At 35.6% G+C, this 16,695-nt stretch overlaps 1 protein-coding gene across 1 annotated transcript in view; it reads left to right on the forward strand.

Annotated features, from left to right (window-relative positions):
- The window catches only part of PKHD1L1 (PKHD1 like 1), a 159,903-nt gene that overhangs the window by 44,808 nt on the left and 98,400 nt on the right, over positions 1 to 16,695 (forward strand). Inside the window, exons 22-30 of the mRNA XM_058698855.1 lie at positions 2,133 to 2,296; positions 3,478 to 3,650; positions 5,569 to 5,716; positions 6,217 to 6,371; positions 8,202 to 8,324; positions 9,267 to 9,372; positions 12,780 to 12,890; positions 14,455 to 14,619; positions 15,587 to 15,708. Of these exons, the coding sequence (XP_058554838.1) occupies positions 2,133 to 2,296; positions 3,478 to 3,650; positions 5,569 to 5,716; positions 6,217 to 6,371; positions 8,202 to 8,324; positions 9,267 to 9,372; positions 12,780 to 12,890; positions 14,455 to 14,619; positions 15,587 to 15,708 (1,267 nt within the window). The remainder of the gene's footprint in view (positions 1 to 2,132; positions 2,297 to 3,477; positions 3,651 to 5,568; positions 5,717 to 6,216; positions 6,372 to 8,201; positions 8,325 to 9,266; positions 9,373 to 12,779; positions 12,891 to 14,454; positions 14,620 to 15,586; positions 15,709 to 16,695) is intronic.

A 16,695-nucleotide genomic window follows, 5' to 3' on the forward strand; every position in this document is an offset into this window, starting at 1 on the left:
AGAGACACTTTTTAATGCTTGGTTTGCCAAAAGTTAGACACATAGAAATGCAAGCAGAGAAATATAAGGGAAGAAGATAGATGTCTAAGAAAGCTATCTAATGACTATAATTGCCACACCCTCAAGCACAAGTTAGTTCTGCATAATTACGTTTTGTTTTTTATTATTGTATCTTCTGAAATTTGTGTCAATCCGCTTTTGTATTTCCACATAGAACGCACATACAAATTTCACACACAATAGAGTCATAATGAAGACATACACATGCACATATACACCTTTTTTATTTGAAAACGTGTTCTCCAGGTGCATTTTGCTATAAACATTCCCTGCGTGCCTGAATTGAACAGATTAGATTGACAATTTTAGTTTTGGTGAGCATCACCTGCATGCGTTTGACTCATTCACTGTGACAAGATTTTGGAACATTTTACAGATCTTGGTTCTTTCATATTCATCAAAGCATCACTATATTGCTAAATAGGTCTTTCCTTTTAACCTGCAATTTATCTGCTGTAAAATACATTTGATAAGACTGATGGGCTTCCTTTACCCTAAATGCTATGATATCTTTAAACAAGAATGTCATGATTTTCAGAGGAATACGGGTCACTGGGTAAAATTATTGCCAGTCAAGGCAAAGTAAACTCCCCTGCTCCTATTGTGTATTTCTAAATTTGCTTTGATTTAGGTTAGACAGGCCACCATCAAGTAGATGTGTTAGAGTTAGATTATTTTTAGTACAATGTTAGTGTTAGAAGTGCCATTGCCCCCCCCCCCCAAGAATTATGGTATAGCCTTTCCAAAACAGTGATTTTTGTAGCTATAAATCAAGTTTCAAAATCTGAAAAGTGAAATATGATTTTCTTTTAGAAAACACTGTTATCTAGGGATGCCTGCATGGCTCAGTCAGTTAAGCGTCAGACTTCTGCTCAGGTAATTTCACAGGTTGTGAATTCAAGCCCCGTGTCAGCTCAGAGCCTGGAGCCCACTTTGGATTCTGTGTCCTTCTCTCTCTTTGCCCCTCCCCCGCTCATGCTCTGTCTCTCTGTCTCAAAAATAAATAAATGTTAAAGAAATAATAATAATAATAATAATAATAATAATAATAAAACACTGTTGTGTAGCCACAAAGACAGTGTGCTGTTCACTTAAGTTTTGATATCATTTGTAGTCTCTTTTTGTCTGATAAAGGGTCCTGTTCAGTATACTAAATTTTCTAAGTAGTAGTTTCTTAAACTTTAGAATTATATAATTAGGGTAGAATTCTACTGAGACCCTAAGTGGTTTTTTTTTTCATATTTATTTAAAGAGCACTTTATCTTGCTGTAGTTCCACACACAGTTTTCTAAAAATATGTTAGCTTAAGCTAAGCTTTGAGGCACTGAGGTGGATCCCATGATGAGTTTGGGAACCATGAAGGAAATTAAAATAGTAGGTGCTCAAACAAACTAGTCAGTTAATAATTACAGCAGTAGCTGATATAAAGATTATTGTTAAATTGTGTTTAGTTATTTTGATGGCAATATTTTTCTCTTTGTTGCAAACGCTCATAGCTGAATTGCTTAACTATAACTCATAGAATTCCAATGCAGTTAATATCAAGTGCAAAATCTGAATCTAAATTACATATTTAAGGGGTAATGTGCTTTACGTAAATCACTTACCACTTTTGTCTCATATCAGGAGACAGTGCAACTCTAGGGAGCCCTTTTGGGAGTAATAACAAGTTCCAGTTTTGCTTCTTGGTATTGAACTGAATTTACTGTTCTATCCTTGACATTTTTTACTAAAATAGTTTACTTTATTCTTGTGTCTCGTTTTTATTTATATGCTTGCTCTACACCAAGGCGCATACTCCTTAATTTCCTTACCTACCACTACAGAATATTTCACCTTCCTGTGGCTATTGCCAAGGCTACAAATAAAAGAAAACCCATATTTACAGTATACAACATTAAGTCTATTACTACCAGTTCAAATTTCTGTCTGCTGTTTCTTGTTATGGCTGCACCTCTGCGCTAATAAAGTGTGTTTAATGGTCTTCTTGTGGGAAAAAAACCACTTTTACTCTTTAAGAATTTAGTGCTTTTTTATAGTGTATTGGTTTACATTAATCAACCATATTTCAGCTGGACCTACACTTGCATAGACCTTCTGGACCTCATACAAGCCAAATACACTGGGACAAATTTTTCTCTTCAGAGGATTGGTTTACAGAAGGCATCAGAATCACAGGTTTTCTATGTAGATACAGTATACATTGGACAGACATCTACAGTGTCTGCGTGGGATGGTATGTTGTATCGTTTCATATCGATTCAAAACCTCTAAATCTATCTTGTAGAAAAATCTTACCATGGGAATTATTCTTTACTTTACATAGAAACATTAATCTCTAAATATTTGACTCATTCTTTTATCTGAATATTATTTAAATAATATTATTTTTTATTCTAAGGATAAATGTACCCTTAATGAAAACTTTGTCATTATGGCAAGAATTAGTCTTTCTAGTCCTGGATTCTGTTTATAGATATATAAACTGTGACAAATATTTTCATTTTGCTTTGTTTGATTTTTGAGAAACTAATCACAAAGATATGTGTTCCTAAAAGGCAGCTATTGACATTGGCATCTGTTTGGTAGGATTAAACTGAATATTTTCATGGACATCATGGTGATAATTAATAATACTATAAATGAAAAATTTATTTCTGGTAGTCTAAGCATTGTTTTATAGTCATGTCAGTAGACTCCTACATATGAGCTGTGATAATAAAATAATTAAAATTAAACTGTGATCTTTAAAAAAATCAACCTAATTCTAAACAGTCACCTTTAACAGTGACTACTCACATTTTTCAGAGAAATTTTAAAATCCTTTCCTTTGGAACTACTTTCAAGTGCAAGGTCACGAGTCAACTGGTTAAAATTAAATGTACTACTTTAGAGTCACTTCTTTTGAATCTGCTCTCACCAGAATTTACATTCTGATCAGTGGAGCACATATATAAGACAGCTCACTTGGGCTCAGATGGATGTTGTAGTTCAACAGATAGCATGCATTTAGTACCTACTGTGTGCCAGGCAATGTACTAGCTACTAAAGAAATTGCTGTGGACAAGACAGCCCGAGTCCTGTCCTCATGCAGTGCACGTCTTAGCACTACGTTCAGGAACCTAGGACAGAGCAGAGCTAACAGGCCCACAGAAGGCTACATGAAACCCAGGGTTTGGTGGCTTTTAAATATTTTCTTTTACCTGATAAAGCTCATATGTTGACAGACTTTAAAGCTTTATATTCTAGAAGTAAAAGTTTGCCAAGCTCCAAAAACTACTTGTCTTAAGATCTTCTTTCTAAAATTTGATTCTAAACAGCTATTCCTATTCCATGACATGGATATTATTTGATGATTTTCTTTTTTAGCAGCAGAAGCTATGAAATTTTATTTTCCATTTATTCCATGTTCTTTAGAAATGCCAAAGAGAAGACTTCCAGCATTAGCAAATAAAGGGATATTTTTAAAGAACTTTCAGGTGAATCAGACCAAAATTAATGGATCAAGTATTACCAACCAATATTCTGTCACCATGACTTCATATAATTGCAGTTATAATATACCCATGATGGCTGTGAGCTTTGCACAGGTAAGCTTAGAATGTTGCAACTTACTGTTTTCAATTTATGGAAAATTAGCTTTGATCTAATAACCTTTTTAAAAAATTTTTATAAATGGCTGACATTCAGATGGAATATCTTTTAATAGGACAAGATAATTATTCTAAGCATAAATGAAGAGTTAGAGGCTTGTTAGACTTGAGCATGAAAATTCACTTTAAGCATTAAAGTCTTTAAGAAATATATCTATGGGAAAAAACAAGGGGAAACTGTCTTAAGAAACAGATTTAACTAGAATTTTCTCTGTTGACTTAAAAGGAAACGCTATGGGCTCTTTCAGTAAAAGTTTTGAACAGAGATTATTGAAAGAAAATTTGAAATTCTGCAATATGTTCTTAAATTGTTTCTGTTAGAAACACCACTTTTTGCTTGTATCAAAATTGGTACTGGGAGGAAAAAGATAGCTTTCCAGAATTCCAAAAGGACCTGAATAATTTTTGTACTGCTTGAGTTATTTATAGTAAGATCAGTATTAAATACTATAAATGTAAGTACTTTAAAATGTAATGTCCTCCAAAACTATCCAAGGAATTAATATAATTTTCCACAGTGAATCAAAAACAAGTATAATAAGCTCTAGATTGGAGTTAAATAGTAATTAAATATTTTTGTGAAAGTCTCAAAGAGTGTTTTGCTTAATGATAGTCTGATTCTGTGATTAAAAATACAGGAAAACTCTTAAGTATTCCACAAAAGTTGCTTTACCCTATGCTGGCTCAATGTTGTAATCTTAGTATCTTCAAGATGAAATGTCTTGTAAATATGTTTCAGTCGTTTACTCTTAGCTGCACAACAGAATGTAGTATCAGGGGTTTGTGTTGTTAAATAATCAGTGACATCAGCTCCCATTTTTCAAGATTCCTCATTAAAATTGGTAATTGTATCCTCTAGCTTTTGTTATTCAGTCAAAGTTAAATTAAGGAATATGGGACATATGTTTGTGACCTTTTTAAAAAAATTCCAGTGAAAGATACACGCAGTAATGTGCACATCTGTTAAATGTTATTTGTATTGATAAATAATCCAGTATGTGCTCTTTTGCATCTAGCTGCTTCTGTTTGATATTATGAGATTTGTGTGTTGCATGTAGCTGTAGTTCATTCTTTGTCATTGCTTTACCGTATTCCGTGGTGTGAATATACCACAATTTAACCATCCTGTTGAAGGGCTTTTGTCTTATTTCCAGTTTGGGGCTATTATGAATAAAGCTGCTGTGAACTTACGTCTTTTGGCAATTATGTTTACTCTTTTCTGTGGGCAGTGAGGCTTAAAGTTTTAAATTCCACAAGATTCACAGACAACCGTGAGGGATCTGAAGCAGGAGGATGTTATCATTTTCACTAGTACAGTCACTGTGTATGAATTTTTATAGCATGTGTCGCTTTTGTCAATTGATTGGCACTCAACGTTAGGCAGGTTTTTCTTGAGTCTGGATCAGAATCTGTGCTGATTATATACTTTGGTATATTGTTAGTTTTCTAGTCCCCATATGTTATTTCTCCGAAGAGATTTCCAGTTTTTTGATAGCGAAGACTTCATCTTATGTTTCTTTGCCTCCCCACAGTGATTAGCACTGTACCTTGAATGGGATGCCTGTTCAATAAATATTTGTTCGTTGAGTGATGGAGGGTACACTCTGAATTAATGAGGTATTACTAAGGTTCCAGCTGATTGCTGCACAGATGACTGAGTTGACTTTGGCCTCATTATTGCAGCTTTGTAGGTATGGCCTGTGTTGATTTATGTGTCTCTCCTTAATGTTCTAAGGAATCCTGAATACCTGAGGCTCATTTATGTCATGTCACAGGATTGTACGATGGTGAAATAGAAATCATGTTAGCTGTTGTTATGTTTAATCATTTTATCAATATTTATTTTGGAAATTAGATAATCACAAATGAGACAGAGAATGAGTCTGTTTACAGAGGAAATAATTGGCCAGGGGAGTCAAAGATTCGTATTCAGAGAATTCAAGCCTCGTCTCCACCTCTAAGTGGCAGCTTTGACATTCAAGCTTATGGACACATTCTCAAAGGTATATGACAAAAGTTCAGAACGGTTGGACAATGCCAATCTAGGCAGCCATAATAAAAATTTTGGTGTATTTCTTTCTAATATGATTTCCGTACATAATTTATATCCTTGAGATTATGTTAGTGACATAAAGCTAAATTATCCAGAACAAATTATATTTTCACTTTTTCTTTATTGCCTCACCAGATATACCAGGTTACATTCCCAAAAGTTTGTTTTTCTTTTATGTCCCCAGCTTACAGGTTCTCTATAAAGTTAATCAATAATCAAAAACAAAGGTTTTTGAGCCAGAGCTATCATCTGAGGTACGTTATTCATGTAATTTTTGCTTCTAAGAGATTCATAAATTCTTGGCCTAAATAAGACACAAATTTCATTTTTACTGTATTGGAGGAGGACAGTTGGCTTACAATATGTAGCACACACTTCATGGATTTTAAGAGTGAAATTGGTTTGTGAATTTTTGACCCCTGCTATTTGCTGTCCCTCTGTTGAATGCAGGCCTTCCTGCCACTGTGTCGGCTGCAGATTTACAGTTTGCTCTCCAGAGTGTGGAAGAAGTGGGACGAGTCTCAGTAACACGGGAGGGAACATGTGCTGGATACTCATGGAACATCCAGTGGAGAAGCACACGTGGAAGGCAGAATCTTCTACAGGTTCCCTCCTCTGGCTTGGCTTTTGTTTGTTTGTTTGTTTTCCATGTGTTGCTGGCTTATTGCATCTTGCCTCATTTTTTTTAAAGAATTAGAGACTGTCTATATTTAAAAAATGCAAACTATAGACTAAACATTAAAAAAAGAGAAATTGAGGGAAGATTGTTCTAAGTTAAGTTGATTCGATGTTCTCTTTCATGGGGAATTGCTGTTGGTACTTTATTTGCTGTCCCCTCTGAAAAGAGACCAGGGATATGTGTTAGAAGACCCTTGATAGGGGCAGGAGGAGCCCAGGCAGGGCTTATAGGTTATCCTGTGTACCCCCAGGTAGCTCCTGTGGTAAGCTGTTATCTAATTACCTTTGCTTAGTTAGAGTGTGAAGGGGGTCAGAGGAGAGGAGTTGGACCCAGAGTATGTGAAGGAGAGGAATCTAGAGGAGTCTGGGAGCTCAGACTGTCAAAAACATTAAAAAGATGATGCTTTTGAGTGATAGTAAGAGTGTGAGGGAGGAACCTGTCTGTCTCATGCACTATTGGCGAGAAAGTTGATTCGTATGATCATTTTAGGGGATTATTTAGTAGAATCTGAATATAGATACCTTCTGATTTAGCAATGTCAGCTATATAACTGTATAATACTGAAATAATAACACAAATATGAAATGATGTAGGCACAAAAGTAGTCACTGTGATAGTATTTGTAATAGTAAAAACCTAGCAACCTGGCCCCATCAAGAGAAGAATGGTTGTTAAAATGACACAACATTAGCCTGAGTACCATGCAGCCATATATAGTGTAGACCCACATATATTCACCCGGAAAGGTGTCCATGGCAGAAGGTGGAAGAAAATACAGAAATCTACTTATGGGACCATTTTGAGAAAAGAAAAAAAAATGAGGAGAGAGGGGAAAGAGGAGACCAAAAACAAACAAACAAACAAACAAACAAACAAAAAACCGTATATAAATGTAACATATGATGTACCTTACATAGACTATGGGTGTGCAGAATAGTAACAGTCATAAAGATATGGAGGTAATTTAAGAAAACACATGGTCTGGAACTAGAATTAGCAGATTCTGTAGCTGAGTGGCTCTCGTGACTGGTCTTCCTCTTGGTATCATTGCTGATGTCTGTGCATTTACCCCCTTGTCTCTTTTCTGACCAGTCCTTCCCTGCTTGCTCATCACTTCTGCTTCTTATCACCACTTTAGCACACACAGGGCCCAGCGTGGAGACTCCTGTCTCTTTGCTAGCCACTGTATATATGAGAAGGCTGCCGTATTGGCAGAGGGATTTTGAAATAACCAAGTTGTATGTATTGATTTGATATGATTCATTTTTATCATTGGCAAAAAATATAATTCCACAAATGGATGTAAAACCAGGATAATCAGGGGTGAAAAATGCTGAAGGGGAAAAGTTGACTCTCAGGTGGAAAGAGGTATAACTTATTCAACTATTCAAAAATCATTTATCAGAATGGTCACATTTAGGACAATCATAGAACATTTTGAGAAAATAAAATTTAGTAAATTGATTTTCCTTAGACATGCTTTATTATAACAATTCAGGTTGATTTTAGTCATTCAGTTCAACTTGTAATTGATGTAATATATTATAATGCAATCATGTTAGCCCTTTTTTGGGGGGGGTAGATTATGCTCACTTTGGAAGAGGCTCCTTTTTCAAAAAATGTGACTAAGGTGCTTTTTTGAATGATTTTTTTCATCTTTGACTTTTATTCACTTTCAACCTTTCTTAATTAAAAAAAACTAGTATAGTCATATTTATCATAGCCTTTCTAGTAAAATAATTTTGTGTAAAAATAGATTAATGATTCCAATATTATTGGAGAAAAAGCTAATATGACAGTTACGAAGATAAAAGATGGTGGCTTATTCAGACGGCGCATACTTGGAGACCTACTTCGTACACCCAACCAACAGCCACAGGTATTTCTGAAACTTTTCTCATGACCTGTAAATAATTTTAAATATGTACCAAGTTTGTAATACATTAAAGACCTGTTGAAACAGCAGGAATGATGTCTTTATTTTCATCTGAATATTAACTCGATAATATTATCATGACTTTTGGGAAAATTACCTTCCTTATGATAAAAGTGTGGATTTCTAAGCTTGACTACTACCTGTTAGAATTTGAAAATATGCTTTTTAATTTAATCTTTAGTTATTCTGTGAAGTAATTATTAACATTCCTACTTTAATGATGAGGAAATTAATATGTAAAGAATGTAGGTGACTTTCACAAGAGCATCCTTTATTGTCCTTCATAGCACTAATCACTGCTAGGGCATAATATGCATTTACTTCTTTTTCTTTATGCTTATTTATTTATTTTGAGAGAGAGAGAGAGAGAGAGAGAGAGAGAGAGAGAGACTGAGAAGGGAAAGCACGTGTATGTGTGCACAAGCACAGGAGGGGCAGAGAAAGAGGGAGAGAAATCCCAGGCAGGCTCTGTGCTGTCAGCGCAGAGCCCAATGTGGGGGCTCCATTGCACAAACCAGTAGATCATGACCTGAGCTGAAATCAAAAGCCAGACACTCAACTGACTTAGCCACCCAGGCACCTTGCATTTACTTAAAAAAAAAATTTATAGTGCAACTCTCTGTCTCCCCCCCCCCCACTAGAATATAAATTGAGTGACAGCAGGGATGTGTTTAATGTTGTCTTAATGCATTTTAACACTTAGAACTGTGCCTTTGCATACGAGGCACATGTGCTGAATGAATGGTCAAAGCAGAGAGTATAAACAGAATAGACTAATTTTTGAAAACAAGCAAACAAACAAAACCCCATCATTTGTTTAAATCTTATGTATATTCTCCATAACTGTGCTACCCGTTCTCTGTTTCTGTGTTTCATTATTTGAAGGTTGGAGTCTATGTCAACGGAGGTCCAGCTAAGTGTTCAGGTGACTGTGGGTTTACGTGGGATTTCATGGCGACTCCAGTAGTCCGGGCCATAAACCCATCTCAAGGTAATCTCCCGCTTTTTAACTTGGAGTAGAGTGTGGAAGACGAGTAGCAAAAATGTAAACTAACAATGATTTTTAAATATACTGGTTTCACCACCTCAGGCATGCAGACATTGCTACATAGTTTTTTAAAAAATCTATCAGAAAGCTGTGGAAAGAACATTAATTACTTACTTTTGAAAAACAAATCACACTTGAAGTTGGACTCGCCAGTCTACTTCTCTAGTTTCACCATGTTAGAGTCGGGTCTCTAAAATTTCACTCTGACGAGGCATTTTTGTGAAATTCTGCTTGCTAGGGTATTAACAGGAATCTTTCGTCAGATGAGACCACTTTTAGGAGATTTAGTACTAAAAAGCTGGTAATGAGACAGCTGCTGTTGAGTAAAAGAAAATAATTAGGTCCTAGACTTGAGAATTAGAGGAAAACACATTGCCAAGAACTCAGTCTTGGATGACACATTGTACCATATCTTCATATTATGTAATTACTTTAAAAACGTGATTACTCTTTGTGTCTGAACTCCCCAGCACGGAAGTAAACAGCAGGGGCTAAAGATTGTAAGGAGTGGCTTTTCTTTTCAGTCAGAATGCTAAACTCAGATGGTATAATCACAGATTTAATCTTGGTAGCTAGTAGGAAAATTCATCTGCTAATTATATATCACCAAAAAAAAAAAAAAAAAGAAAATTTAAAAAATAACTCATCTTTATGTTGAAAGAATATGTTCTTCAGACTTCTTTACACTAATGATACTACTTTGGGATAATCCATGTTACATGGGATCAAAACTATCAAGTATAAAAATTTGATGAACTTTAATTTGGTTGTGGTCCCTTGATATTTATATTTTTACATCTATCCTTGTATCTTATAATGAATTTCCACTTTTATATGTACTTCCTGAAAAAAACTGTTTCTTACTCAAAATAATTAACAATCTAAATTGTTTTTTTGCCATATTTTGATAAATTTTAAAATAATGAAAAGATAAGTATAAATAATGCTGTAAAAAATACCTATCTTCTCTTCACTGAAAATTAATGCAGTTAACAGTTTGTCATATTTACTTCCAATTATCAATTTAAGAAAGAAAATTTTATAGGAACAGCTAAAGTCCTCTTGAAACACAATCTCTGGTTCTAGTTCCTAAAGATCTCCCCAGAGGCAGTCACAATAATTAATTTTGTGTGTATTCTTCCATGCCATTGTTAATACCTTTTGTAAAGAACACACACACATAAGGTAATTTTAGTGTTTTTAAGCTTGTGAAAGAGATGTTAAAACGTAAACATCAGAGAAATTACACTGTAAATATTATTTGCATCTGACTTTTGTCATTCAGCATTCCTTTTGAGAAATATATGTATGTTTTTATGCATATCTAATTTGTCATTTTAAAATACTTCATGAATATACCAACTTATTTTTGTCTCTGTTGATGGACATCTAGACTGTTTCCAAACTTTTGTTTTTACATATAATTGCATTGAGCTTTGTTGTACAAATCTCCTAAGGTGTACATGCTAGAGCTTATTTAGGGTACATGCCCAGAGATAGAATGGCTGGATAATAATTGAGTATGTGTGTATTCAGCTTATTAGATGGCCAAATTTCTCTCCAACATGCCTGTACTTCCAGCATATGTGAGAGCACTGTATTCCTCACATCGATGTCAATACTTAGATTATCAGCCTCCTAATTCTGGTCAATCTGATGGGTGAAAGAAATTGTCTCATCATTGTTTTAATTTGTCTTTTCTCTGATGAGTAATGCATGTAAGAATCTTCTTATTGGTTCTTGGACATTTAGAGTATTTCTTCTGCAGATTGCTTGTTAACATCCTTTATTTATCAGATTGTCTTTTTTCGACTGATTTGTAGCTGTGTATTTTATATTATGTTTACTGATCCTCTAGCACATCTTCTCCCAGTGTGTCACCTGCACGTTGTTTTAGTATCTTGTTTATGGGAGCAGTCAAATCACTGATTTATTCCAATTTACTTATCTTTTCCTTTATGGTTAACCATGACTTTTCAATGTTATTTAAGAAAACCATCTGTACATTAAAGTTAAGATGTTTGATTATGTTTTCTTCTAAAATTCAAGAGGTTGACATTTTTCATTCTTAGCTATTAAAATCCATGTGGAATCCATCTTGTATGTGATGTTATATAAGTAGGGTGACTATACCACTTATCGCCCAAATCTGGACACACTTTTTTTTTTATAATATGTGAAGTTTATTGTCAAATTGGTTTCCATACAACACCCAGTGCTCATCCCAAAAGATGCCCTCTTCAATACCCATCACCCACCCCCCCATCAACCCTCAGTTTGTTCTCAGTTTTTAAGTCTCTTATGCTTTGGCTCTCTCCCACTCTAAACTCTTTTTCTTTTTCCTTCCCCTCCCCCATGAGTTTCTGTTAAATTTCTCAGGATCCACATAAGAATGAAAACATATGGTAGCTGTCTTTCTCTGTATGGCTTATTTCACTTAGCATAACAGTCTCCAGTTCCATCCATGTTGCTACAAAGGGCCATATTTCATTCTTTCTCATTGCCATGCAGTACTGCATTGTGTATATAAACCACAATTTCTTTATCCATTCATCAGTTGATGGACATTTAGGTTCTTTCCATAATTTAGCTATTGTTGAGAGTGCTGCTATACACATTGGGGTACAAGTGCCCCTATGCATCAGTACTCCTGTATCCCTTGGGTAAATTCCTAGCAGTGCTATTGCTGGGTCATAGGGTAGGTCTATTTTTAGTTTTTTGAGGAACCTCCACACTGTTTTCCGGAGCGGCTGCACCAGTTTGCATTCCCACCAACAGTGCAAGAGGGTTCCTGTTTCTCCACATCCTCTCCAGCATCTATAGTTGGACACTCTTAAGAATGAATGGAAAAAACAGTTATGAGTAAAATGCTGAGACAGAGGGTGTACCCTGGGAATATCTCAGCCACTTGAGGATGCATATTACCCCAGACAGAGGAAGCTTATTTTATCACAAGTGGAAAGTGCCCACAAGTATTGTGCAGTTCATCTTTTTTCTCATGAATTTGTGATGGCAGTTCTGTCATACGATAAGTTATCATATAGGGATGCCTGTTTAATTTGTCATAATGATAATTTTCCTTATATCATTCCATACTTCAGACAGATATTCTGCTGCTAATCTCTATCAACACAGATTTAAAATATGAACAAAATATAGAGCAATTCAATGGGAAAAAATTTACCATTGGTAAATATGTGTCTGTTTTCCCTGCTTATTTACCAGCTTATTGTTTATAGCCTTTAGATGAAAATAGGCTTATTTGTCTCTGCAAAACATTTGAATTCATAACAACAGATTCTTTGGTTTTTTTTCTTTTTCATATTGTTATTTAAATTGATCATTTTCAGGATCCTTTGAAGAAAGCACAATTCTAACTATAGTAGGCTCTGGATTTTCCCCCAGTTCAGCTGTATTGGTCTCTGTTGGACCAGTGGGTTGCTCTCTTCTTTCTGTGGATGGTAGGTCCTTTGTAAAATTATTATTATTATTACATTTAATTGTTTTTCTCATAAGAGAAAGTAGAGTCAAAGAGCAGTATTAAAATAGTCCTTCTGTAGAGTACCTCTGGGGACATGAAATTGGCAAACTTCTCTGGATAAATGCATTATGGTTTTTTTTTTTAATTTTTTAAATGTTTATTTATTTTTGAGAGAGAGACAGAGTGTGAGCAGGGGAGGAGCAGAGAGAGAGGGAGGCCGAAGCAGAATCTGAAGCAGGCTCCAGTCTCTGAGTTGTCAGCACAGAGCCCAATGTGGGGCTCAAACCCAGGAACCACAAGATCTGACCTGAGCTGAAGTTGGACGCTTAACCAACATACCCAGGCACCCCAAATGCATTATCTTTTTGATCTTTGGTTATGACCACAAACTAGTTCTTTCAGTGTTGGACAGTGTGTTTTATCCCTTAACTGTTGATTTTTGTTCTTTTTCCCTCATAAAGTGATTATATAAAAGCTTTCCTTCTTGAGGTGCCTGGGCGGCTAAGTCAGTTGAGCGTCTGACTTTTGATTTTGGCTCAGGTCACGAACCCAGGGTCGTGGGAGCCGCATGTTGGGCCCTGTGCCGAGCGTGGAGTCTGCTTAAGATTCTGTCTGTCTCTCTCTCTCTCTCTCTCTCTCTCTCTCTCTTTTCCTCTGACCCTCCCCTACTCACATGCACATAAGTGCACAAACTCTCTCAAATTTAAAAAAAAAAAAAAGCTTTTTTTGGTGTGTCTCTGGGACACAAAAATATAAGAGACACCACTCTGGTATTTGATGGTGCCCATGCTTTGACAGTGTCACATTAATAATGCAGCAAAGAGACATGGTCATCCTCCCTGACTTCGAGTCCAACAAAATCTCTATCCGTTAATAATTTCAAGATTATTCACATTTTTTACTCTTGAAAAAGTGAGAGCCATGATTGTGTATTTCCCTAAATATTACCTTTCATAATTAATCCTAGGTGTTTTCCTTAATTTTAATAGGATTATATAAGCAAATGTGTCTTTCATATAATTTGTTTTTAATTCAGATACTCTATGCATTCTTGAGATCTAAGTCAGTAATGCATCTGTATTACAAATGTGCATATATTGTTCTAAATGAAGTGTGAAGGATAGATTTTCATTTAGTTTTTGATCACCTTTCTTGATGAAACCTGATATTTTACTTAACATAAATCACATATTTGACCAACAATTTTAGAATTATTGATATAAATGATTTTCCAGATTAGGATTTTAAAATTACTAGTACAATAATCCCCTCCCCACTTTTGGGGGGCCACAGTAGAAATCAGGAGTAAATTGTTCACTTTGCTTTTATTATTATTTCACCTACCTTTTTCTAACAGTGTCTGAATCATAACATCAGGTAGTTGGTAAAAACTTTCGCCCCATTCGTATATGAGTAGTTTTCCTCAGATATATTTCTTGGGATGTAAAAATGAAGCCCACTATTTATATTTGCAAATGTAAACTTTCAGTAATCTTATCTTACAAAAACATTTGTTTTATCATGTTTTTCTTTTGTTTCACGAGAAAATGAGATCAAGTGCCGGATTCTGAATGGCAGTGCTGGACGTTTCCCAGTTGCTGTGTCCATAGCCGATGTTGGACTAGCACGGAACATAGAGGGTGAGGTACTCTACTTCATTTATCAGAATCAGATCTCACACATCTGGCCTGCTTCTGGGAGCCTGGCAGGTAATAGTTAATTGTTCTAAACAAAGAAAATTGCATACATTTCCATCATTTCGTTGTACTGTTTCTAGAACAGGGTGGAGGGAGAGGAACCCAAAGCCCCCTCATATAGAACAAAGGAGACTCCCCTTTTGGAAAGCACAGTAATTAAATGGCTGACCAATTCTTTTGTTTCTTATGAAGCACAAGTCAGGGTGACTGCTTATACTTACATCTTAGGTTATTGAATTAATATCATCAATTATTACATGTTTCTATAACAAGCTCATCAATTATGTCAAGATAAGATTTATTAGTTATTATTCTGCTTACCAGCTGCTCCATTTGTAACCACAGTCTCAATGGAGCTACTTGACCCAGAAAAAGTTCCAGGAACAAATCGGGTAAAGGAAGCCTGACGCAGAAGATGAAAAAAAAATAACACATTTTTCCTGTCCTGCTTCATTTCCCTTAGTTTGGGATTTTTGCCTTGGTCTTGATCCTTTTGGTGTGTTTTGTGTTTTTATTTCACTGTATTTTTATTTTGTTGGGATTATTTCTGAGTTTCCCTTTTAGCGATAATAAAATTTGGGATTTGGTAAGAGTCTTAGTTGACTTTAATTTCATTGAGAGTCTTAATTCACTTTCAGAACACAATATGGTTGAGCATATAAAACCAGCATAATTTCTCTTTAGAATGAAGAAGACACTATAGAAAATAGCAGTTGATAGTAATGCCCCAAAACAGATGTTGGTTTGCAAATCTGTTATTTCATTAAATCACTTAGCCTAGTTTCCTTTATGGTTCCGGACTTCAGAGCTCAGGCTATACTATGTGGCAGTGATTACACACACTGAGCCTAGTCCTTGATCTATTTGACGACCCATCCATTGGATGATAAGAAAATTCTTGAAGGATGAGTTAGATTCTTGCCAAAGTTTCCTTTTGGTATTGTTGACCTGTTATTGTTGTTGTCATTTCCTTATGAAGGTGGTACTCTTTTGACTCTGTCTGGATTTGGTTTTAATGAAAATTCAAAGGTGTTAGTTGGAAATGAAACCTGCAATGTGATTGAAGGGGATTTGAATAAGATAACCTGCAGAACACCAAAAGTAAGACATCTGATTTTAGTTGTTTTTTTTTTTTTCTGAAAACTAATGAATTAAGGGACATCTCAGGAGAAGTTTAAACAAGTGACATATTTACCTAGGAACTGCAGCATTATAATGTTCCTTCACAATTATTTCTTCAGCATCTTTCTGCTAAGATCCAAATAGGTAGTATTATATCCACATTCTAGATACCTAACATTTAGAAAGACAGACATAGAAACCAATACTAAACAGTGTGTTCGATTTGAAATAATAGAAGTAGAAACAAACTGGGGGCGCCTGGATGGCTCAGTCCGTTAAGCGTCCGACTTCGGCTTGCAGTTTGTGTGTTCAAGTCCCATGTCAGGCTCTGTGCTGACAGCTCAGAGCCTGGAGCCTGCTTCAGATTCTGTGTCTCCATCTCTCTGGCCCTCCCTCACTTGCACTCTGTCTGTCTCTCAAAAATGAATAAATGTCAAAAAAAATTTTTTTAAAAAGAAGTAAAACAAAGTAAAAATAAAATAGAGCGAGGAGAGGCTGTCAGAAGAGTTTCACAGAAAAATAGATGGCCTATCAGAGCTTGAAGGATGAAAGAGAGTTGATCAGGTAAATCTAAGTATGAAAGAACCTTAGCACTAACAGTCTAAAAAAATTCAGAGAAGCAAATCTTTTGGTTTTTTTAAGGACTATATATTTTAAATGTGTTAAAGTTTCAGTTTGTTGATAATAAATAAATACATAAATCTAATACCAAAAAAACACCCCCATGTGAAGTTCCTTGTGGAATATTGCATCTTAGCACTAAATTGTTGTTCTTTCTCTTAAAAAATAGTGTTTAGGGGCGCCTGGGTGGCTCAGTCAGTTAAGCGGCCGACTTCGGCTCAGGTCATGATATCGCGGTCCGTGAGTTCGAGCCCCGCGTCGGGCTCTGTGCTGACCGCTCAGAGCCTGGAGCCTGTTTCAGATTCTGTGTCTCCCTCTCGCTGACCCTCCCCTGTTCATGCTCTG

The sequence above is a fragment of the Neofelis nebulosa genome, chromosome 14 (genome assembly GCF_028018385.1).
Source record: "Neofelis nebulosa isolate mNeoNeb1 chromosome 14, mNeoNeb1.pri, whole genome shotgun sequence".
NCBI classification, from domain to species: Eukaryota; Metazoa; Chordata; class Mammalia; order Carnivora; family Felidae; genus Neofelis; species Neofelis nebulosa.